The 26,808-nt window shown below is 33.9% G+C and overlaps 1 protein-coding gene across 1 annotated transcript in view; it reads right to left on the bottom strand.

The window, feature by feature from the left end:
- Positions 1-26,808, bottom strand: part of EYS (eyes shut homolog) — a 1,631,667-nt gene that overhangs the window by 1,461,310 nt on the left and 143,549 nt on the right. The window contains exons 6-8 of the mRNA XM_047102761.1: positions 23,276-23,441; positions 13,505-13,644; positions 1,985-2,151 (exon numbers count right to left, since the gene is read on the bottom strand). Of these exons, the coding sequence (XP_046958717.1) occupies positions 1,985-2,151; positions 13,505-13,644; positions 23,276-23,441 (473 nt within the window). The remainder of the gene's footprint in view (positions 1-1,984; positions 2,152-13,504; positions 13,645-23,275; positions 23,442-26,808) is intronic.

Here is a 26,808-nt window from a genome sequence, read left to right as displayed (position 1 = left end):
GTGTTCTATAGCTGTCTGCCAGTTCTACTTTATCTGTAGTGTTCCTCAGTTTTATATATTTGTTCACCTACCAAATGTCACATCCACTACTTAAAGTGTAGTATTGGAGTTTCCAACTATTATTGTTGAATTCACCATTTCTTTCTTCAATTCTGTCAGTTTTTGTTTTATGTATTTTGAATTTCTATTGTTAAGTACATATATGTTTATAATTGCTACATCTTCTCATGGATTGATTCTTTTATAATTATAAAATGTTGTTTGTTTTCTCAATAACCTTTTTTTTCTTTTAAAGTCTATTTTGTCTGATAGTAACATAGATACCCCAAGTTTCAATGATTGCTGATTGAATGCTACATATTTTTTTATCCTTTTACTTTCAACCCATTTGTACATTTAAATGTAGAATGTATCTCCTATGGATGGTATATACTATGTTTATCCAGAAATTATCTAACCTGACAATCTTTGCCTTTGGCTGGATTTTTAATCCATTTTATTTTAATGTTATTATTAATATAGTTGGATTTATTTATGTCTGCCATTCTCCTTTTTGTTATCCATATATCTCATGTCTTTTTCATATATCCATTCTGATACTACTTACTTTTGTATGAAGTAAATATTTTCTGGGGCAAATTTTAGTATCTATAGTGCTGTTTTTACTACATTATTTGTGTTATTTTCTTAACTGTTGCTCTGGAGTTTACCATATATACGTTAACATACCAGATCTACCACATACTTAATATATCACAGATACTAATTTAATTCTTGTGTGATACAGAAAATTTATTACTACATGTCTTTCTTACCCTCTTTTGTTCTCTTTTGTCCCTCTTTTGTCCTTCCTTTGTTGCTAATGTTGTTACACATAATAGAATATAATATACATTATGTAAATAATATATAATAAGTACATATGCATATGTTTGAGATATAAATACCAATCATTTTACACAAAAAATATTATTATTAATTACTATAAAATAATTCAGGAAGCTAAAATCAAAAACACAAGAAAATAACAAGTATTGGCAAGGATGTGGAGAAAAAGGAAAACTCATGTAACTGTTGGTGAGACTGCAAACTAGTGCAGCCACTTTGGAAAACAGTATGGAGATTCCTCAAAAACGTAAAAATAGAATTATTATGATCCAGTAATTCCACTATTGTGTATTTACCTAAGGAAAACAAAAACACTAATTCATAAAGATATATGAACCCCTGTGTTTAGTACAGCATTATTTACAATAGCCAAGATATATAAGCAACCCAAGTGTCCATTGATAGATGGATAATGAAGATGTGGCATTAGAGAGACAGAGAGAGAGAGGGAGAGAGAGAGAGAGATCTCCGAACATTACTCAGACATAAAAAAGAATGAAATATTTCCATTTACAACAATTTGGATGGACCTAGAAGGTATAATGCTAAGAGAAACAAATCAGTCAGAGAAAGACAAATACCATATGATCTCACATAGGGAATTTAAGAAACAAACAAAATAAAAGGCAGCCAACAATGACAGGGGTACCTGGGAGCTCAGTCAGGTAAGTATCCGACTCTTGGTTTCCCCTCAGGTCATGATCTCACAGTCCCTGAGTTCAAGTCCCATGTCAGGCTCTGCACTGACAGCCCAGAGCCTGTTTGGAATTCTCTCTCTTTCTCTCTTTCTCTTTCTGCCTTCTCCCACCCTCTCTTTCTCTCAAAAATAAATAAACAATTTTATTAAAAAGCAATAAACACCACCACCAACAACAACAAAACTCTTAAATATAGGAAAGAAACTTGTGTTTGCCAGAAGGGGGGTGAGAGGGGGTTATGTGAAATTCATAAATGTAATTAAGAGTATACTTTTCTTGGTGAGCAGTAGAAATGCATGGAATTGTTGAATCATTAAAAAATCAATTATGGCTTATCAGTACAATTATAACTTTTTGATAAGGAGATGATATTCTTTGTTCAAATAATTCATAAATACCTGGATCTATTAATTTCATCTTTATAAATAGCTTCATGTTGACACCCACTTTCTTGGTAATCAGTTGTATTTTCCAGAGACGTTTTTCCAGGCCATCTTGGAATACATAGACACCAATATCCCTTATTGCCTTCTTCAGTCAAACAACTGCATTCATTTGCATGCATCTATAAAGTATTTTAAAAAAAGAGTTTTGTAAATATTCATCACATTACAATACTACAATCATCTCAAAGTTTGAATTTCATGCTTTCCTTTATGCATTAAATTCATGTATTCCTTTAGCAAAGGTAAAATAAACTGTTTTGATTAATATCAAAATCAGTTTTAAAAAGTCATAGTTTATTTATTGACAGGAATACATAAATTGTAAAAAATAAAATAAATCAACATCTATTATTCAATTGTTTTAAAATATCTTAGTGTAATTTGTATCAAAATTTTATAGAGGCGCCTGGGTGGCTCAGTCGGTTGAGCGTCTGACTTCGGCTCAGGTCATGATCTCACCGTCTGTGAGTTCGAGCCCCGCGTCAGGATCTGTGGTGACAGCTCAGAGCCTGGAGCCTGTTTCATATTCTGTGTATCCCTCTCTCTCTGACCCTCCCCCTTCATGCTCTGTTTCTCTCTGTCTCAAAACAATAAATAAACGTTAAAATTAAAAAAAAATTTTTTTAGATGTAGCTTACATGTTAACTGATGTGATGGAAATAGCATTATACTAATAACCATATCGATGGAAAAACTGTTTTCTGTATCCCTAAATAATTTTTCTTCATGAGTGATTTATTGGATTCATTTATTGAATTCATTCATTGAATTCATCCATTCATTTATTGGATTGATATAACATTTTAATGTATCCCTTATAAAAAATGAATTAAATAAAATATTTAACACATTTTTATTTCATATATGCATGGAAGTCATAATTTTACCTGTTTAAAAATATATTTCATTTTAACCATTTTGGAGGTCTTCCACAAACATGTCCAGTGTATTTACCTTAAAGGAGTACGTAAAGTTTGTTGCCAGGGAAGTGCAACTCTCATGGACAGCTTAAACACAGGCATATCTTTTCCAACTACGCTGTTTATACTTATTTCCCATCAATGGCTACAATGATTAGAAATTTAGTTTCATGGTCTAGTCCTTTGGTGATAGATAAATGATTTATACAGATCTAGTCTGTTGGGTAAGAGTCAACTGATAATCTGTTTCTCCATTTTTCTATTTGGAGCTCATATCACTTAATAATTTTTAGTCTACTGGGAAGGAGACCATCTCTTTGACATGGATAGATTTTTTTTTTTTTCAAATGCAATTCACCCTTAACTCATGGCTAAAATACAAAATCAATCTCTAAGCTTTCTCTATATTTGTCTGAATGTCTAAGTATTTATACTTTAGAAAAAAAAATTTATCCCTCACTGTTTGAATGCATAATCATTTTTTTTTTATTTTTTTTATTTTGGGACAGAGAGAGACAGAGCATGAACGGGGGAGGGGCAGAGAGAGAGGGAGACACAGAATCGGAAACAGGCTCCAGGCTCTGAGCCATCAGCCCAGAGCCCGACGCGGGGCTTGAACTCACGGACCGCCAGATCGTGACCTGGCTGAAGTCGGACGCTTAACCGACTGCGCCACCCAGGCGCCCCAGAAAGAGTTTATTTCTTTAATGGCTGCGTAATATTCCACTCTATGTATATATAGCCCATCGTCTTCATCCATTTATTAGTCGACGGATATTTGGGCTATTTCTATAATCTGGCTATTGTAGATAATGCTGCTATAAACATTGGAGTGCATGTATTCCTTTGAGTTTTTGTATTCTTTGAGTAAATACCTAGTAGTGCAATTGCTGAATTGTAGGGTAGTTCTATCTTTAACTTTTTGAGGAAACTCCATACTGTTTTCCACAGAGGCTGCACCAGTTTACATTCCCACCAACACTGTAAGAGGGTCCCCCTTTTTCCACATCCTCACCATCATCTGTTGTTTCTTGTGTTGTTGATTTTACCATTCTGACAGGTGTGAGGTGATAGTTCACTGTGGTTAGACTTGTATTTCCCTGATGATCATTGGTGTTGAGTATGTTTTCATGTGTCTGTTGGCCATCTGGATGTCTTCTTTGGAAAAGTGTCTATTCATGTCTTCTGCCCATTTTTTAATTGGATTATTCATTTTGGGGGTGTTATGTTTTATATTGTACTTATATACTATTATGTTTATCATTGTAATTTAAGCATGCACAGTCCTAGGGTGCCTGTGTGGCTCAGTCAGTTGAGTGTCCCATTCTTGAATTTGGCTCTGGTCATAATCTCTGGGTTGTGGGATTGAGGCCTGTGAACAGCTCTGCACTGAGTGTGGTGCCTTCTTAAGATTCTCTCTCTCTGCTCACACATTCCCTCTCTAAAAAGATTAAAATAATATAAAATAAAATAAAATAAAATAAAATAAAATAAAATAAAATAAAATAAAAAGCATGCACAGTCCTATTAAACTCCTTTCAGGGAGTAAATTACATGGGTTTTCAAAATAGTGGAAGAAGACTAGGCTGCACAGTCAATATAGTGCCTCAGGACAGAGACATTTTATATGCTTACCCCCTTCTTGCTATTCAGACTTTGACCCTGTATCTCTGACAGCAGCTTCTGCACTTATTTTCTCCACTTGTGACACCTGCCCCATCTTCCATTTGGTTATGTTGTTTGTTTCAGGGGCCTAGTCAAGAGTTCATAGATTGATCCTTTGGCTCATGCAAATTTTCTAAGAACTAATGCTTCTCAAATATTGGGTTTCTATAGCTTTTTTGTTTGTTTGCATCTTTTCCATATAGTTTGGGATGATTCAATACAATATAAGAAGAAAAGTAAACACTACCACCTAAACACACTCAAAGCCTAGAGTCTGTGAAGATCTGTATATGCTTAATTCTCTATTTCTACTGAAAAATACAAAAGAATGCATACTTTACTGTTTTATGATGAAGAGAAAAATATCATACACTAAAGAGTTATTTTTAGTTATTAACAATCTAGGTCACTAAATAATACATAATCAAAGCTTAGAAAGAAAACAATGTTTTAACAACAAGGAATAATAGTGCAGAATTCAGACTATGGCAAACTATTATTTCCTATAAATATACACTTTTATTTTTTGCTTTATTTTCAAAATAATTATTTCTGGGATTTAGGAAAATGTGAAAGAACTAAAAGAAAACTTGGCTAGTAAATATTCCTCAAAATAATATTTCAAAAAAATATTATCCTTTGTGTAAGGGCTATCATATGAACACCTTAAATTACATTGAAAGCTTTGTTAAGACTCTTTTATTATATGTTGAAGATGATTAATTTTTCTTTACTGAAATTATTTACTCTATCTATCAACTATTGCAAGTAATTCCTGCAATTGAAAAATTCTTAATTTGATATTTCAACCGAGTCTCTCATCTTTTCATATAGTCTAGTCCTCTAACAAAATTTTACTCTTCTATAATTAAATTTAGGCATAAGAAAAAGTCTCTCAGAAAAACTTATAATACAGTAAATTTTATCAGTGGGTACATACAAATCTGAATCTACATTACACATCTAGAAAAAAGATTTCTTAATTTTTGAATATATGGGAAATCAAGAAATCTACTTAAAAGAGTTCCTCAACCCTCTGAAATTTTGTGCAAAACATTGTGATTGTGCATAAGTTATTGTGAGGAAACTGTTCCTAGCCTTCATCAAATTTTCAAGGGACTCTGATAAAAAAAAGAAAGAATGGTTGAAATCTACTCATGTATGCCCAAGATAAGAGTAACAGAAATTACTTGAAAGTTCAGCACTTATATGTATTTATATATGATTACTATTACTATTATATTAATAATATATTATGATCAACTTATAATAATAAACATAATTATATTACAATTATTAATAATATTGACAATAAATTATTAACATTTGTAATTACACAAACATCCAATATTAAAAATGTATATAAAAAATGGAATAAGATTTTACTCTATTCTTGATAGTTAAATAATGTTTGTTTGATGAGGGCTTGTAATACAATCATAAATCTTGGCAATGGATGATCTTTTCTTCCCAAGGAGAAAAGAAATAAAACAAAACTTATGGAAATTCTTTTTTTTTTTAAAGAGAGAGAGAGAGAGCACTGTATGCACACAAGAGCAACCAGGGAGAGACACAGAGAAAAGGAGAGAGAGAAACTTAAGCAGGCTCACACCCAGCATGGAGCCATATGTGGGGCTTGATCCCACAATGGTGAGATCATGACCTGACCCCAAATCAAGAGTTGGATGCTTAACCGACTGAGTCACCCAGGTGCCCCAAAACCTATGGAAATACTTTTTATGGGAATTCATTATTACTGATGTAGGTATGTAACATAATACTACATTCAAAATTAACTTTAGCTGAATGGAATTTAAGCTACATGAACAATATTCACAACATACTTCACAAAATGGTTTGTATATATAAGTAAATGACTAAGTAATGCTGTCATTTCATGGACAATCATATTTTTGTATATATTATTTTTCTACTTCTATATTATATTAGTTGAGTTACTTAGTAAAGAGATTCTAAAGGGGAGAAAGTCTAAGACCTAAAAGACATATTTACCATTTTTTTACCCTTGTTAATGAAACATCTCTGGAAAGAGACTTCACCTATAGGGGCAAGTGACTTCTTTTTTTTTTTTTTTTTTTTTCAACGTTTATTTTATTTTTGGGACAGAGAGAGACAGAGCATGAACGGGGGAGGGACAGAAAGAGAGGGAGACACAGAATCGGAAACAGGCTCCAGGCTCTGAGCCCCAAGTGACTTCTTTATAAGATATATAGAAAGATATATAGAAACCTGGATTCTTAGAAAAGTATTCATCAAAGTAAAAATTGCACCAAAGTTCAAAAAGCAAGAAAGACTTTATTCAAAACTATTTCAAAAGAAGAGAGAGATGGAACTCAACTTTGCTGAAACAAGACAGGAAAGATCTTAAGTGCTGGTATTAGCTAGGGAAAAAGTACTGGAGGAAATTAAAGGAGAGATTGATCAATGAAATGTGTAAAGTACATTCATTGAGCTATCCTTGAGTTTGCAAGGGTTTTGGTTTGTTAGGAGGCTTTCTGTGTTTGCTAACTGGTACCCACTGCAGTTAGGCTCCTACTCTCTCACTGGATATTAACATTTACATTTCTCCTTCAACGTTTTCATTTGAAAGAAATAGTTCCTAGGTCCTTGAGGAAGACATTTCCTGGCCCCTAAAACTGGCCAGAGGCTGAGAGTAGATTTGCATATATTTCAAAGAAGCAGATAAAGAACTTACTGTTGCAAATTTTATGAAGTAAATGCTCCAAGTAAAAGGAGGTCAGGGATCTATAGTCAAGAAGAAGCCTATCTAAAGTTCAGTTAAGCTGGGGCGCCTGGGTGGCGCAGTCGGTTAAGCGTCCGACTTCAGCCAGGTCACGATCTCGCGGTCCGTGAGTTCGAGCCCCGCGTCAGGCTCTGGGCTGATGGCTCGGAGCCTGGAGCCTGTTTCCGATTCTGTGTCTCTCTCTCTCTCTGCCCCTCCCCCGTTCATGCTCTGTCTCTCTCTGTCCCAAAAATAAATAAACGTTGAAAAAAAAAATTAAAAAAAAAAAAAAAAGTTCAGTTAAGCTGAGGGGAACATTAAGAATGTCTTGGTCATATTCTTAGTTAAATAAAGATATATCTGGGGCGCCTGGGTGGCGCAGTCGGTTAAGCCTCCGACTTCAGCCAGGTCACGATCTCGCGGTCCGTGAGTTCGAGCCCCGCGTCGGGCTCTGGGCTGATGGTTCAGAGCCAGGAGCCTGCTTCTGATTCTGTGTCTCCCTCTCTCTCTGCCCCTCCCCCGTTCATGCTCTGTCTCTCTCTGTCCCCCAAAAAATAAATAAACGTTTAAAAAAAAATAAAGATATATCTGGATGAATTTATCTGGTCCAAATTTATCTGGGCTTAAACCTAGTAAAAAATATTGAAATAATTAAATTTGGTAAAGGTCTTTCTTATTCCAACTTTTAGTGTCCCTCTGTGTCTTCCACGTTTATTTTTATTATTTTTTTAAATTTTATTTAGTTTTGATAGAGAGAGACAGAGCGCAAGTGGGGGAAGGGCAGAGTGAGACAGAGACACAGAATCCGAAGCAGGCTCCAAGCTTTCATCACAGAGCCCGATGCAGGGCTTGAACTCACAAACCGCGAGATTATGACCTGAGCCAAAGTAGGAAGCTTAACCGACTGAGCCACCCAGGTGTCCCTCTTCCACGTTGTTTTAAAAGCATCCTCTGTCACCAGTAACTCATAATTAATCTCATAACCTTTTTGTAGCAAGTATGTAAAAAAAAAATAAGCTCACTTCTATATATGTGCTTTCTTTCCAAAAGTGTTTATATTTAAAAGGACCTGAAAGAGGACATTTTTTAATGCAAAGAAATGAAAAGTTACTTTAGAATTTCAGTCTTTGATGATGGGAATTCAAGTGAACCGAATTTTTTGTCCTATATTTAAAAATACTGAGAAAAAAAAAACCATATGAGTGTGTGTGTGTGTGTGTGTGTGTGTATAAATTTACTCTTTGCTCCATGAAATACTTTTTCTTGAAAGTATGACTGTGAACCAACTAACATAAGTATTTACCAAGCATAACAGTTTGTTCATCAACCTCATTTTAAGACTCTCATCCCATTATGTCCACCAGTACAAGGCTTTATTCATGAACTCTAACCGAACCTTACAAGTACCCATTCCCTACAAGTAAGGCTCTAGAGCATATTAACATCCTTCCATAAAGTCTCCCTTCTGAGACACTAGTAAGACTGACTCTATTAGGTGTTGTTTTCCATTACTATGTTAAATCTAAGAGAATTAGTTTCTCTTGATCAACAGAACTGTCTAGTGGTCTTTTGGAGGATCAGCAGTGAACAAACACAAAATTCTGCAAAGATCTAATTAAAATACCCTCAATAACAAAGTTCACAACCCTAGACTGAAAGTGGTGCACTATTCTGGGACCACTGGACACTTGTCTCTCCAACTATGACAGTGACATAGGTATAGTATTAGGTCTGAACTCCAATTTATTTTCATCACATTCCCAAATGCTATTTATTTATTTTTTCCTCTTAAGAATAAGAAAACACTTTAGGGATCTTTTGATTATGTGATCCAATTTGATCCAGAGAGAAAGGAAATTTCTTTCAACATCACTTCCTCTGCTAAGTGTAAGAGTATGTCTGCTGTAAGAGGACAAGTATTGCTCCCACAATTTCATCATCCAGATGACTTAAACAATGAGTTCAGAAATCACAGCTATCTGCATTCCTTGAACAAATTATTCCTTGAGTCACCTTTCCAAAATCTTGCAAAAACTTTTGTGTGGCTATCAGTTTAGGCTGACTGCTCTTTGGTAGGTTTTAGAGACATGACATTGAACAGGCACCTATGTACCTACGTTAAGTTTTCATGGGGTCTTCTCAGTCTCACAGGCTTCAACACCACACATCCCTCCCTTTATATTGTAAGTCAGGTACACATCTCTGTAATTGCTATAATTTCTCAAAGGACAATCTGAAATTGCAGTGGCCACTCTGGGGAAATTTTGACATGAACAAGATTGTTCATTTGACAGAAACATTAGAACAAAAAGAGAAAAACTCTCATGAGGAGACTCTCCATCCTGTGTGTCTAATAGAGAGATTACTCTGTTTAATGCACAAGAACCCCTCTTGCATTTTCATACTTCTGGGATTAATAAGCACTAGATTTTTAATTATATACCCCTATGGAATTATTAAGGATATGAGTTATTGTTTAAACTATCTGGAATAATAATGTGTGTGTGTGTGTGTGTGTGTGTCTGTGTGTGTGTGAATGAGTTTTTTCTCCATTTAAGTCTCTACTAGTCTTTGAAGATAGAAGATAATTAACCTTTAACATTAAGTCATGATTTTATATTTGCCTGAAGCTAGCACCCTTCATCTCTTCATTTTTGCTCTTTTTTTCCTTTCTTTTTTGCTTGGGAAATTTTTAAAACTAATATTAATCATAAATACATTTTCTATCATTATTTGTACGTTCTAAGACTATTGTTCAGATAAACAGTCAAAAAAGGAAAAGGAAAATGATTAACTGTACCTCATTTATATGTTTTTCCTTTGCCAAAAATTTAACAAAGCAGAAAATGTGTACGTGGTGTGTAATATAATTAGTCTTTTAGATGAAAAGAAAATTACACCCTTAGAGTTTGGGCATAAATTCAAAAGTCTTGATTTTTTAAATATATGAACACCGAGGTTTACTTATATTAAAAAGAGCTTATTTGATTTCCCAATAAATAAATTAATCTTTAGGCAAATTAGAATGATTTAATATAACTTTTCAAGAACTGGTCTATCATTATTTTTTTAGATTGTTTATTATTATAAAAATATCAAATAGAAATAATTGAATTTTTATAGTGGGTATCATTTAAAAGCACTTAGTCTTGTGAATTCTTATTGATTCTACTATGGTTATTTGTTTTTATTTAGTTTTTTTTTTTTTTTATTGAGAGAGAGAGAGAGCAAGCGAGCATGCATGAGTGCAGGAGAGTGGCAGAGGGAGAGACTGAATCTCAAGCAGGCTCCATGCTCAGTTCAGAGCCCAATGTGGGGCTCCATCCCACAACCCTGAGATCATGACCTGAGCTGAAATCCAGAGTTGTATGCTCAACCAGCGGAGCCACCCAGGCGCCCCTGGTTCTACTACATTTATGTACTACAATGTTTTTTCTGATGACACTACAAACCAAAAGGACTTAACATGATGGTGCAAATTGCAATTTCCAAATCTTTGGTTTACATCAAGACCTTACACTGATATTAAATTGAAATAACAAATAATCATTGGATAGTTGAGCAATTTTAGAATAAGAAAAATATACAAATATTAATCTATAAATATAATTTTATGTTTTAAAGTTTATTTATTTATTTTGACAGGGAGAGAGAATGAGAGAGAGCATGAGCAGTGTAAGGGCAGAGAGAGACAGAAAGAGAGAACTCCAAGCAGGCTCCTCACAGTCAGTGCAGAGTCCAATGAGGGGCTCAACAATCTACAAACCATGAGATCATGACCTGAGATGAAACCAAGAGTTGGACACCTAACCAACCGAGTCACCCAGGTGCCCCAAAGAATCTCTAAATATAATTTTAAGTTACCCTTTTTCCTTACAGAATGAAAAACTGAGACATACAAATGTTGTTAAATGATGTATATTTATGTTTATACATGTATATTTATGTTTATTTTGCCTAACATAAAAGTTGTCAAAATTATATAAAATGTGTGATCATGAAAAAATAAACCAGCTAAAAGTTATTGGATTGGTATATTTGTGTTTTCTCTTGAGTCTAAAAAAAACAAAGTAGTTATTTTATTTAAAGTTGGTGATTATTTTAGTTTTTCAAGTTTATTCATTTATTTTGAGAGACACAGAGACAGCATGCAAGCAGGGGAAGGGCAGAGAGAGAATGGACAGAGGATCTGAAGCTGGCTCTGTGGTGAAAGCAGAGACCCTGATGTGGGGCTCGAACTCACAAACCTTGAGATCATGGCCTGAGCCAAAGCCAGACATTTAACCAACTGAGCTACACAGGCACCCCAAGTTTGTAATTATTTCAAAAGAATACAGAGAAATAGAAATGTGTATACAAGATAACTATGATTTGCTTGCTTGTTTCCTAAAAGAAGGTAAATTTAATATATAATGTTCTTTTATGTGCTGATAAAGTTAAATATATCTTAAAGATAAAAAACTTTAATCATTTATGTGCATAGTCACGTATCTGTGAATGGCTAAATACATACATGTAAAACTATATGAAGCTTAATACATATGTTTATGAATATATATATATACATCCATATATATACACACATATATATATACAAAATATATGTTTATGAGAGCATAAGTGAAATTAAAAGTTCTGAGAAATTGACATCTGTTTGCTTGTATTTGTAATGCCTTTCTAGACGGTTCTTTTTTGAAGTAAACTGACTTGTATTATTTCTTATAATATTAGCTCAGTATTAATGGATTTATTTATAATGGAAAGTTTATGAATCTTTACTCAAAATTTTATACAAAATATATCAAACATAAAATTATAATATGGTTTTTGTTTCTATAAAATAACCAGATTAGGTTGTGTCCAGACAAGAGGGGTTACAAATACTCTGTTAATTCTCTAAACTTTTTGGAAAACTCCCCAATCTTTTTGACAAAAAGGATTTTTATTTCTTTATAATTAGGATTCAGGGTACCTGGGTTGCTCAGTCGGTTAAATTTCGAACACTTGATTTCAGCTCAGGTCATGATCTCATGGTTTGTGAGTTCAATCCCCTCATGGGGCTCCATGCCTACAGTGTGGAGCTTGCTTGGGATTCTCTCTTTCAAAATAAATTTAAAAAAATAAAATTAAGATTCCAAATTTTGTGTTTCTTATTGTTATTTGTTTGATAATATTATCTAATTTGTATAAGATGTAGGTGAAATAGGGAAAAAGAGAGCCATTCTTTGAATTCTTGCCTTAGGCCCCTAATTTAAGTGGTAAAGTTACCCAGAGATTGGAAATCTCCCAGAGATATAAATGTTTTTATTTATTTTTGAGAAAGAGAGAGAGAGAGAGAGAGAGAGAGAGAGCGCGCATGAGTGGGGGAGGGGAAGAGAGAGAGGGAGACAGAATCCAAAGAAGGCTCCAGGCTCTGAGCTGTCAGCACAGAGCCCAATGCAGGGCTTGAACTCATGAACCACGAGATAATGACCTGAGCAGAAGTTGGACGCTCAACTGAGCCACCCAGGCGCCCCCTGGAAATATCCTGGAGATTTAATGATGGTCTTTAAACAAAAAGGTGATATAATTACAACTGTTTGAGAGACTTAGTCAGCAAATTGTAGCATAAATGGAACACAGAAACACTAGATATAAAATGATAAATCTCTTTATTACCTGTCTATATTATAAATACAAAAAGTGCTAGACAGTTAGGCATGAGCAAGGAGGGATAAAGCAGACACTGACCATAGCCTAGCAGCTACCCCCTGAGAGTTAAGAGCCATAGCTTCAGAACCTCCTCTAAGGGCTAACAGGAAAGGCCTAGCCACAGAGCAGGCTCAAAAGCCACAGAGGACTTCCAAGAGCTGAGCATGTGCACAAAAGATGCAACTTGACCTTACAGTCATAGAAACTTCTCATTAGAAACTCACAAATATACAATTCATAAATATATACAATTATAACAAAACGCACCATGGGCGGTATGTGTGCAGAAGCCAAAATGTCATATAACCACCGTCAATCAAAAATCTCAATCAATATGAGGTTATATTTAAGCTACACACATCTTGAACACTGAATTTGCAAATTTAACAATTTTAGCTTTTTTTTCAAATCAGAATATTATGAGTTAAAGAGACAAACAAGGAATTATATTACCTCCATTCTTCCTTGACATAGAAACCAAAATACATAATAGAGATCTTCAGATGTGTTCACATAGACAGCATCTTCAGTCCAGTTTGCAGAGAGAAAGAAGTAGACATCAACAGCCACTTCACATTTTTCATCTTCAGATCCTTTCAAAGGGATGAAAAATTAAATAATCTTTCACAAAATTAAATTTACATTAAATTAGTAAAGACAGTTGTCAAGGGCGCCTAGGTGGCTCAGTTGGTTAAGCATCCAACTTCAGCTCGGGTCATGACCTCGTGGTTTGTGAGTTTGAGCCCCGCATCAGGCTCTGTGCTGACATCTCAGAGCCTGAAGCCTGCTTCATATTCTGTGTCTCCCTCTCTCTGCCCTTCCCCTGCTTGCACTCTGTCTCTCTCTGTGTCTCAAAAATAAATAAATAAAAATTTAAAAAAGACAGTTGTCAAATCACTTGGTAAGATCAATTTGAGAAAATCTACCACAAAATAAGTTTCTATATGAATAGAATACTAAATTTGAAAAAGACCTAAAGTAGTATAAGGCTGAACTCTAAATGTCAAATAAATTTTTAATTAATGGTTATAAAGATGACTTAATACATACAAATACAATACATTTTGCATAAAAAGTACTTTTATTCTTTATATACATTGTTGCATAAGGAATCATTTGAAAATATATTTGGAAAACATCCTTAAAATATTTATAATAGAAACATCATTAGCATCTCATCACAGCCCTCTCACTGAAAAGAAGGGAGTGTGCTTATGTGAGAGTGTCAGTAGAGATATCGATAAACACATGAATACATATACATATATAATTTAGCTACTTTGAACTCTGTTAAACATACTATCTGTGATACAATAAAAAATGACATTGCAAGAAAGCAAAACAACATGACCTATATTCAAGTGGAAACAGTAAAAACAGATGACCCAGACTTAGAATTATATCAAGATTATAAAATATTTATGATAAATGTGTTGAAGTATCTATAGAAAAAGATTAATATAATTGGTAAACAGAGAATAAGGGAATGAGAGATTTGGAAACAAAATCTAATCAAACAAATAAGATATCCCAGAATTGTGGAGAGAAAGGAACTAATTATGCTAAGCTGAGAACCTATTATTTTTTATTAATGGTGTAATATTCCCAGGTACTGAAACAGTATAGGGGACTGGATATAGTTTCTTTTAAACATAACTAAACCTCCTAGTAAAGGGACCAATAAAATTTATTAGGTAGATAATATTTGCCACAGAATCCTAGTAAGTAGTCCAATTTTAGAATTGCTTATGGTTAACAAACCTAAAATCTATTGTTTGTGAGGCAAGACTTCCCAGAAAATATTATGTAGGCTATGCAACTTACAACTGAATTATAAAGTAGAGATGGTTCACAAGCTGAAATCTTCCTGCCATGTGCAAACTGATTTAGACATCTTATGTATAACTCTGGAAAAGAAGAAGCTAGGAAGCCTTGCAGAACGTTCCAAACATTTTCAACCTTACCAAAGTAATTTAACTGCTAATAACTTTTGACATTATAAAAATTATTACTAAATTAGTCATAAACTAATCAATGCATGAGATTATCAGCAGAACAGCCACACAAGAAGAAAATATTAGTAACTTTCATGATGTCAATAAAAATCATATCTTCAATGTGCTGAGATAAAATGACTCAAATTTGGCTATGCTAGCCTATATAATCAATTGATAAATTTTCCTTTCTATTTTATGAAGGAGTTTACATAGTATTAGATATAACTCTTTATTGAATATTTGGGAGACCTTTGATAAAGACAATCTATTTTCAGTGTTTTTCTTTTTGGAAAGATATTTTAAAACTATTCAATTACTTTAGAGATTATACAAATATTCAGATTTTATATGTATTATTGAATCAGTTTGTCAACTAGTGTTTTTCTATGAATTTATCTATTTCATTTAAGTTGTCCAATTTATAGACACAGAATTTTCTATAATGATGTACCTGATTAAACATTTGGATTTGACTGAAATATCATCCCCTCTTCCTCTTAAAGCCTCAAAAAGGAGGTAATGGAAAATAAAAGTGTTAATTCACAGGGAACGAGAAGGGAGGCAACAGTGAGAAAATATTGTTTTTTGAGCAAGTTTTCAACAAATTTCAAGAAGTTGAAAAGATGGGGGGAATATAGTGAGTAAATTAGCAGAATGGCAATAATCAAAAGTCTAATTACAGGGCATACTTATAAAAAAATCAAACTTGTCTACTTAGCAGAAATCTTAAGATTTTTAGGACATAAAAGTATCTGAGAAAATAGTAGTCTGGCAACAGGGTGATTAGTTGACACAGCTTTTCTCTCAAATCACAAATGCAGACAATTATTCTGACCCATCACTCACCTTCCTGCTGGCCCACAAACAAATATTTGTCAAGGTTTATTCTCAGGGGAAAGAGGATCTTAGAGGCTCCTGCATCAAGGATATCAAGCTCATTAGGATTATCCCATTGAATGGCCAGCTGTCAACTTACAACCCTCTTATAGAGCTGCCACTTATCAGAAACCATGTTTACATGGTTAGCTTCCAATAAGTCTTGTTAGGTGATCGCCATTAAGTATGATCATCCAACATTTGGCAGAAAGATTCCAAATAAGAAATAACAAACCATAATTAAAAATACTTACAGAAACTGAGACACTGAATGGAGGAGAAAAATTTAAAACCAATCAAAACTATAATATTCTTAGAGTTATATAAAAAAGTTATATTGTCTATACAAAAGGCGGAATGTTATGGTAATTTACAACTTTAGACAATAGTAAAAATGTCTAGAAAAGTACAATGTAATAAGAAATAAACACTAGTTCTCATATATTTAATTGAGAGAGTAGATTAGAAAATAGGACAAAACAAAAAGAAATGGAAAAGATAAGAAATTATGAGAAAATGAGACCAATTCTGGGGATGCAATATCAACTTTTTGGACTTAGAGTTACAAAAATAGGAAACAGAAAAGAAGAATTATTAATGCAATAATATAGCGACTACCTAAAAACTGAAAGACAATGCTTCCAAATAAAGGGTTTATCAAGTGCTTACACATGAACAAGAATACAATCATGGGAATGTAAATTGGTACAGGAGGTATATGATCCAGTAAATCCACCTTTGAATATTTATCTAAAGTTAACAAAAATACTAACTTAAAAAGATATATGCATCCCCATGTTCATGAAGAATTATTTACAATAGCCAAGGCATGGAAGCAATCTAAGTGCCCATCAGTGGATGAATGGATAAACATGTGTGTGCATGCACAAACACAGTCAGACATAAAAAAGAAGAAAATTGTTCCGTTTGCAATAACATAGATGGTACTTAAGGGTATTGTGCTAAGTGAAATAAGTCAGACAGAGAAAGATAAATACAGTATAATTTCACTTATATGTGGAATCTAAAAGGGGAAACAAACAAACAAACAACCTCATAGATGCAGAGAAGAGATTGGTGGTTGTCAGAAGAGGGATGGGTGAAACAGGTGATGGTGATCAAAAGGTACAAACCGCCACTTAAAAAATAAATAAGTCCTGGAGATGCAATTAATGTACTGCATGGTGACTATAGCTAACAATACTGTATTGTATATTTGAAAGTTGCTAAGAGAGTAAATCTTGTAAATTCTCATCACAAGAAAAAAAAATGTAACTGTGTATTGCAATGGATATTAACTAGACTTCCTGTGGTGACTGTTTTTGCAATATATACAAATATAGAATCATTATGTTCTATATCTTAAACTAATATAGGGTTAAATGGCAATTATATCTCACTTATAAAAATTTATAATTCGCAACATAAGTCCCAACATAATGAAATTTCAGAACACTGGGGCAAAGAACATAGAAAAAAGCTTCCAGGGAGATAATTACAAGATGGATATAAAAAAAATCAGAGGCTCAGTCAGTTAAGCATCTGACTTGGTTTCACTTCAGGTTATGATCTCATGGATCATGAGTTTAAGTCCTGTGTGGGGCTGTCAGTGAAGAGCCTATTTGGGATTCTTTCTCTCTCCCTCTCTGCCCATCCCCCATTCCTTTGTGTGTGCTCTCTCTCTTTCTCCCTTTCTTTCAAAATATTTAAAAAGTATTTAAAAAATCAAAAGGTGGCTTAGTGTATACACAATTTCACACTACTGGATGCCTTCCTTTCTTTTCCCTGTGTCATATATCTCATAGATTGTCATATAAGTACTAGGAGTATTATATAATCATTTCTGTATCTGTGTCATTCTTTTCCTCAGATGGCCGTTGGTTCCAATTATAATTTTGCACATATATTACTTAGTATGTGGATGAGAAGCGTGTGTGATGGGAAAACTAAATCAAAAAGTATAAACGTTTGTAATATTGATGGATATTGCAAAATTACCTTGCTCAGCTTTTATAGTGATTTTACATTTCACAAGCAATGCATAAAATCACTCAAATTTTTTGCCAGATTTATTTACAATTGAAAAAGTATCTACCTATTGTTTTTAAAATTTGCTTTGTTCTCTTTATGAGTAACGCTGAACACTCTCTCATACATTTAGGAATACTTTCTATGCCTCTGAACAGTTTTTGTTTATTTGACTGCTTCTACGATGTCTTTCACAAACAGACATTTTTGCTTGTATTGTAATCAAGTGACCAGTTTTTCTTTCTGGCAACTATATTTTGATTGGTAGCTATAAAAGGTCTTCCCCATCCAAATTTAAAAAGTAATTCTCCAACATTTTTCTGATATTTTTATCATTAAAATCTTTATATTTAAAACTTTATTGGTATGAATTTAACTCAGGGTATGCTTAGTAAGATATAAATCAGACTTTTTTTTCCAGATGATTATCAAGTTGTTCAACCCCAATTATTCAGTAATTCTTATTTAGCCTAATGATTGAGATGGAAATTTTATTAGATGTTAATTTTTCTTCATGAGTTGAATTTATATTTGAACATTGTATTTTGCATATTTTTGACTAACAGTGCAATTGTACAATGTTCTTCATTAATGAAGCTGTATAATACACTTGACTATTTGGCAGAACGAAATCTCTACCCCACAACCAACATAACGTACTCTTACACAGTATGCATGGCATTATTTAGTTAGTTTTCCAGGCAGACTTTAATAAATAAAACAAACACAAGAACATTGTTGTTATTTTATTGAAATCTTAATAAATATGTGAATAATATGAAGAGCTGAAATCTTTAATACATTAGGTCTCCTTTCCAACAGCATGGTATATTTTTAGAATTTCTTTTAGATTTTGTGTCTTTGTAACTATACTGTGGCAATATACAAAGTTTTCTTAATGTAGAACTTACATAACATTTTTGTTAATTTTAGTCCTGGGTATTTTCATATTTTCACTGCTGTTTACAGGAAATTGTTTTTCCAATTAAATCTTTTAATAGTTCTTATCTATATGTGAAAGCCACTTATTTTTATTTAATAATTAATTAACATAATCCTGTTACTGTACAATTTTTTTACAAGAGATATAAGTGAAAAGTACTAAAATACATTTGGTTTTTAACACTCAGATTTCTTTTTTAAATCTTGAATTAAGGCCTGAAATTATTAAATGGAAATAGAAATAACAGCAGGTATTTAACAAAAGACTTGAAAGTGGAGCAGTGTGGTAGGAAAAAGTACTTTTGATCAAGATTGCTTTGGAGATTCAGTATTTGCCATTCTCCCAACAATCATTACAAAATATAAAAGTCATTTAAATGAGCAGATTATTAATTATTACAATATTTTATACCAGAAATAAGAGCCACTACTTGTAAAGAAAAAAGGGGGAATTTGAAGTACATATTGGTTTGCCATACCAATTCACATCACGGCACTCGTTATTGACTTAGAAAAAAAATACTTCACTATCACATATTAAATGTTGTAAATGTGTTTTAAATTTGGTGAACTAAGCTGCAATGATCACAAGCTTTAAAAAAGAAAGGTATTCAGAGAACTTCTCTCTTCATTTTTGCTATGATTTCTTCTTTTCTTAACCATAATTCATATTATCTTATTTCACTTCACAACTCATTATCCACTCTGTCAGTATCTCCTTTTCTCAAACCTAATAACACACATAATGAACATAGATGATGACATTGAAAAGAAACAGTGCATGTCAGCTCTTTCTCAAGTTGTGCACTGTAGACCAATTGTCCTTGAAGGGGCTTCTTCTAATTAATTATCATCCCTTCTTTGTAGAGCAATCATATTGGCAAGAATTGATTGGGCGTGTAAGACACTTCATTGAGTTGGTAGAAAAATCTCTTAATTAAAATAATTTTACTACTGGTAAAATTAATGCACCCCGTGCAAATTTACCAGCTTGATTTTAATGTTCCTCTTCAATTATATTTTATGAGAAGAGAAGGAAATGAGATCTTAATAGAAACAAGCAGAACAAAATAAGTATTGCATAAAATGTAATTATATTTACATACTTTTTAAAATTTATCCTAACTTCTTTTTTGTTTTGAAAACTTGACTGGGAGAAGTTGCTTGTTGAATCTTTGTACTGACATTAAAAAGGAATTGGGATAGCTCTACTTATTTATTGACTATTGACTTTCATCACACTGGCTTCTTTAGCTTGGACAGCCCAAGTAATTTAGATTCTCAGATGTGGAAGACACATACTTCATCTTTTTTGTAATAATTAGCTATGTTCATTAAGTTCTGAACATAGTTCCATGAAAAGATGACTAAATACACTTATATTACCTTGATGATAATTGCTCAAAGTTGATTTATGCATGAACAATTTTGACTTCATATTACCCCCATGTCTTAAAAGTGTATTTGTTTTATTTTAAAGTAAACTTAGTTTACTTTGTCATTCATAAAAGTATGTTTACTCAGAGATGATTTATCCACAAACCATTTGATTTCTTATTACTCCTCCTATTTTTCCTAAAAAATATATTTGCTATTTTATTTTTGTGAATATGTTCCCTGTAGCCATTTTTAGTTCCAAAGAATTTTAATGTTTAAAATAAATTAAGTGTACACATGCATTATTCCTACTTTGAGACAAAGAAAAATAGAGTATAAAAATGATGCAGGCACTGAAGTCCATGAACTGATTTGGCTTTAACAGCAGATTATGTTTCTCATTCTGTACATTAGAACATTTGGGGAGGCTTTAAAGATCTCCTATGTCCACTTCACCACAATTCCACTTTGATTGTTCTGTAATGGAAGTCCAGCAGTAGTAGATTTTGAAAGTTCCTTAGGTGATTGATTATATTATGTGCTCAAGGTTTAAAACCACTGAGCTAACATACTGCCTAAATAGTCCTGAGACCAGCTCCATCAAGTAACTTCTCTAACCTAAGTGGTTGTTTGTTTTGTGTTTGTTTGCTCTTGTTTGTTTTGTGTCATTTTTAAAATAGTATTCGTAACACAACCTCCGAAGTTCCTTTTAGCACTAACATAAAATAATCAACAAGTCATTGCTCTCTTCTACCACTTTTGGTCTTACGTGTGATTTGCTTAATGAACCGATAACTATTTTTGTCATTAGGGGTTGTTAACTCTCCAGAATATCATTTTATGAGCATCATGAAATAAATTATCATGTCTACTGTTTAAAAAGCTAATTGTTAGTTTACTTCAACACTGTTTTAATGTAATAGTAGTGTTGTAAGTGCAGCTGCTGTCAGTTGAATAAAATAAGCCATTAGTTGAGAACAGATATATCAAATCTACTGATTTTCTGATTGTTGGCAAACTATCATGCCAAAATATCATTGACAGAGGAGTCTTTAAAAGATTTAACTGAAGTGTCATACAGTTTTAAGAATGTGGATCAATTTGCATGAATTAAGTCAAATAATATACAAAGTATAACCATAGAACTGAAAATTATGTTTATCAAAACAGATTTTGAAACAAGAACTGCCATTGTATAAAATAATTAGAAACATATTTGATAAAATATGTGTTGGAATTATTTCATTTCAAGTGTGAAAGCCAGAAATCTCACATTCCTTTTGATACCTCTGTCACTTGCTCTCTGTATTCAATCCATAAACAAGAACTTCCATGTATTTCAATCTTCAATCCCCTCACAATATGACTGCTCTACAACTATCAATTTCCTTGTCTTGAATCTATTTCTACACTTGATCATTTTTTTAAATGTGTCAAACTCTACAGTGATTTTTTTTTTAATTTTTTAACCTTTAATCATTTTGGAAAGACAGAGAGACAAAAGTGTGAGCAGAGGAGGAGCAAAGAGAGAAGGAGACACAGAATCCAAGCAGGCTCCATGCTCTGAGCTGTCAGCACAAAGCTCGACACGGGACTCCAACTCACAGACCGTGAGATCATGACCTGAGTAGAAGTCAGACTCTCAACCCACTGAGCCACCCAGGCGCCACTCTACACTGATTTCTTATGCCTTTTAGAATAAAAATACAAATATTTAACCCAACATTTTAGTTCTGGCATTGCGCTCTCCCCAAGTCTTATCTCTACTCTTGTTCTCAGAGTTCCAGCCAGGTCTTCAAAGGATTCATCTCTTCTAACTTAGCAGAGGTTTTTGTTGTTGTTGTTGTTGTATTTTTGTTTGTTTTGTTTTGTTTTGTTTTGTTTTTTGTTATTTAACCCACTTTTTAGGGGGTATGTTTGACATATAAAAAGTTGCAGATATTTAACGTATACAACTGCATGTCTTTGTAGTTACAGATAGATCTGTGAAACTATAATCAAAATCAATTGTCATAAACTTATCCATCACCTCTAGAACTTTCTTCCCACCCCAATTTTTTGTTGCTTACTTTGTTTCTTTTTTTCCTTTTGTGATAGGATAATTTAATGTAAGATCTACCCTCCTAGCAAAATTTTAAATACATAACATAGTATTGTTAATCATAGGCCCTATGTTGTACAGTAAATTTCCAAAACTGCTTTATCTTGCATAACTGAAACTTTATATTCTTTGAAACTTAGTGTTTTAATTTTTTTTTCAACGTTTTTTATTTATTTTTGGGACAGAGAGAGACAGAGCATGAACGGGGGAGGGGCAGAGAGAGAGGGAGACACAGAATCGGAAACAGGCTCCAGGCTCCGAGCCATCAGCCCAGAGCCTGACGCGGGGCTCGAACTCACGGACCGCGAGATCGTGACCTGGCTGAAGTCGGACGCTTAACCGACTGCGCCACCCTGGTGTCCCGAAACTTAGTGTTTTAAAAATATAATTCCCTCAATCTAAAATGCACTCTTCTCCAACTTCTCTACCCTGGGCTCATTCTCTGTATCTCTGTTCAAGAGGCATTTAATCATGGAAACCTTATCTACCTCCCAAGTTACTCTTCCAATTGCCCATGTATTTTTCTCTTTTTTTTTTCCTTTGGTTATAGGCTTTCATGAGAGGCTATTTCTTTCTATAGGAACATTTTATTTCAGTTTATAATAACATACTTATCACTGTATGTACCCAATAATTCCCCTCCAAAAAATAGATCTACAAGAGTAAGGAATAGCTCTAGTTTCCTTCATGACTGTGTATCTGTGCACCAAGCAGAATTCCTGGAATGTAGTTGGTATTAGGCATATGTCTATTATAGGAACAAATCAGAGAGCTCAATTACTAAATGCATTTTTATATTATTTTGTGTTTTGAGATATAAAATATTTTATATAATTGAAAAATGAATACTTACCTAATAAATTTTGCAGTGATTCAAGCAAATTAAAAAAAATATTGGATTACCTTTAAATCCCAGTTGCCACACATATTTAGACTGAGGAGGATGAAGGACTTTGTCTTGGCAAATATCATGGCTTATAGTTCCACAGTAGCAGGGGTATAGATGAATTAAGCAAACATTCTTCACAAACCAACATGAGTATCTTATGCACTCTGAAGTACATACATACTAGAAAAGGAAGTAATGCAAAATGATATACACCCTATTGAAATATGTTTTATAAGTATTTTGCTTATAAAATATACAGCTAATTTCCAAAAGTACCAATTAAAGTTTATAAGACATACCTTTTATACAACTTTTTGCTTATTTCTTCTATTCTTTTAAATTCTCTTTCTGTACCATCTTCATCATTTTCATGTTCAAAATACCTATGTTATATTCTTTTGGCTGGATTGACTCATTCCTCAATCTACAACAGTCCCTTACCCTCCGTTTCCTGGAATGTGTGTGTGTGTGTATATACACGTCACATATATGTCTCCTAGCTGTGTGTTAGCCTGAGATTTCGTACTGTTGAGCGCACATCCAGAGGGTGGGGCAGACACCATGACCATCCGGGGATCCCACTGTGGCCAGGAGTCGTCCCTGACCAGAAGGGCACCATGAGGGACTCTGACCAAATGCCAGGGGTCAAATGGATTCAAAACAGTTGTGCCAACTACTCTGCCCTGACCCCAGAGCTTCGTACGTGACCCAGTGCATGCCCCACCCTAGAGCTGCCCTTCCAACGACTGTCTCTGACAGAGCCTCAGGGTCTGGGGCATCAGGCCAGTCAGTGCCTCTGGAGAATCCCAGGACTGGTCCCCTAACCGAAGGCACGTCACAGTGCCAAGAGATGCCCCACTTAGCACTCACACCTTGTCCAGAAGGAAACCAACTGGCAGAAAGAGCATAGTGATTATCTATTTTCTGAGATCTACCTGTTCAGCTACCACACAGACCTAAGTTAACTGGGCCTTTTCTCTGAAGACGACAATTTCTGTGGCATACGCATATGTATAGATGTATGTTACACTTTAAAAGTAACTATGGTATTAAGAGACACACTATTTAAAGCACACATTAACCAACAGGATTAACACAATGAATTGCCAAAGTACTGTTTGAATTTGCTGGGTTTTTAAATTTTTTAATATAATTTGAAAATATTTTAATATAAATAAAGCACATTTTCCAATAATATGATTTGTCTATGGTAATCCCTAGTATCTTCTGAGACAATTCATATCTGGTTACATCCACAATGAAATTAATAAAATTTAAACAATTTCAAGTCACACTCAAGTCATCATTAAGTTTTTTTTGTTTTTTTTTTTTTTTCAACGTTTATTTATTTTTGGGACAGAGAGAGACAGAGCATGAACGGGGGAGGGGCAGAGAGAGAGGGAGACACAGAATCGGAAACAGGCTCCAGGCTCCGAGCCATCAGCCCAGAGCCCGACGCGGGGCTCGAACTCACGGACCGCGAGATCGTGACCTGGCTGAAGTCGGACGCTTAACCGACTGCGCCACCCAGGCGCCCCAAGTCATCATTAAGTTTTAATACATGCTACTTTACTGAGGTTTTACAATGAGATATATCAATAAGACAAATGAAAGCCCTGGAGGCAGACTATTATATATTCTGTTTAGAGCATACCCTAGTTTAATTGCTACTTCTCCAGACTTTCAATGAGCAAATCCCCATAAATTGGCAAAGGGAAGAACAGCTAAGTCATGGAGCACAAAGAATCATAAACATCTGTAATTTCCTTTATGCAATTACTACACTATATTCTCTTTGTATTCATGGTTTCAAGTCATGATGACATTTTACCTGGATTTACAATACAATTTCCTAATAGCTAGACAAAGTGTGAATCTTAAAGTATAAGTCTCTATAATGATTAATAAATGGGCATGTCACTAACTGAAATCAACACTAAAAATGAGAAATAATAACATGGAAACATTAATTAAGGAAAAGTAGTCATTCTGAATTCGCATGGACATGGCTACTAATATAATACTCACTGCCTATTAAAATACTATTTTCTTAATTCTCATAAATTTAAATAGATATATAATTTAATGATTCAGAAAATTTGTATGACCAAATCAGTGTTTTTGTAAAACTCAGTTACTCTAAAATAACCTCTCTTTTACATTGAAGTTAATTTCCACTAGAATGAATGGTTCTTTCTGACGTTATCTAAAATTCCACAATAAGCTCAGATGACATGGTGATATTAATTTTTCTCATCAATTTTATTTGGTCTCATGAGCATTAAAAAACGTTCACATGGAAATGCTCACTTATTTTATTTTTTAATCTCCCCAAATTAACACGAGGAATTAATGCTTTAAAAATAATCCTTGGGTTTTTTTAAATATATATTTTTAATGTTTATGTATGAGAGGGAGAGACAAAGGGTGAGCAGAAGAGGGGCAGGGAGAGGGGACACAGAACCTGAAGCAGACTCCAGGCTCCAAGCTATCAGTGCAGAGCTGGACACGGGGCTTGAACCCACAAACTGTGAGATCATGACCTAAGCTGAAGCCAGGTGCTCAACAAACTGAGCCACCCTGCTGCCCCAATAATTCTTAGTTTTAATACTCCCTTTCATTGAATTCATGTATAAAGTAACAAATATGTGTTAGAAAAACCTTTGGCAGTCTGGAAATAGATTTCAACAATTATACGTTTCCAACTTCATCTATGAAATAGAAACATGACTATTTCATATAAAATGGCTTAATGTGTTGTGTTAGAGTAGATTTAGGGTGACCAATTCAACTGTTTACCTGGGACTTTACTTTTTTAGCACTGGAATTCCTGTGTCTAGTGAAGGCACTCAGTCCTATGCAAACTGGAATGGTTAGTTGCCCTAAATGGATTATATATTCAAAGTATTATTCCTGAGATAAAGGTGAATGAGGAACAGAGCTACAGCTGGCATGTGATGAGTGAAATTATCTTCTGTTGGTTTAGGCCTCTGAAATGTGTGTGTGTGTATGTACCTGTGGGGGTTAATTACCACAGCATACTCTCCCTAACACACGTATCAAAAGTTTCCTCCAGGGGCGCCTGGGTGGCTCAGTCGGTTAAGCGTCCAACTTCGGCTCAGGTCACGATCTCGCGGTCCCGTGAGTTCGAGCCCCGCATCGGGCTCTGGGCTGATGGCTCAGAGCCTGGAGCCTGCTTCCAATTCTGTGTCTCCCTCTCTCTCTGCCCCTCCCCCGTTCATGCTCTGTCTCTCTCTGTCTCAGAAATAAATAAAACGTTAAAAAAATTTAAAAAAAGTTTCCTCCATATAGAGGTGAGACTAAACTCCTTTTCTGAGAATTTTTCAAATTTGAAATATCCATCACTTGTATTAAATTGGCCCTTATCCTACAAAATATATAGCTCATATTTCTCTAAGAAAATTAATATTACATTTATTGGAGTAAACAGTAGGTGTTTGTAAATTGCTAACAAAATATATAGAGAAAATTGCAGTGTCAATTTACCCTGTACTTGACTGCCCAGTTTATATATAAAAATTGAAAA

This window comes from Lynx rufus, unplaced genomic scaffold (assembly GCF_022079265.1).
Source record: "Lynx rufus isolate CCGP_SWC_20201006 ecotype Redwood Valley unplaced genomic scaffold, mLynRuf1.p SCAF_6, whole genome shotgun sequence".
NCBI classification, from domain to species: domain Eukaryota; kingdom Metazoa; phylum Chordata; class Mammalia; order Carnivora; family Felidae; genus Lynx; species Lynx rufus.
The sequence above is the reverse complement of the archived record's forward strand: the minus strand, read 5'-3'. Positions and strand labels throughout refer to the sequence as shown.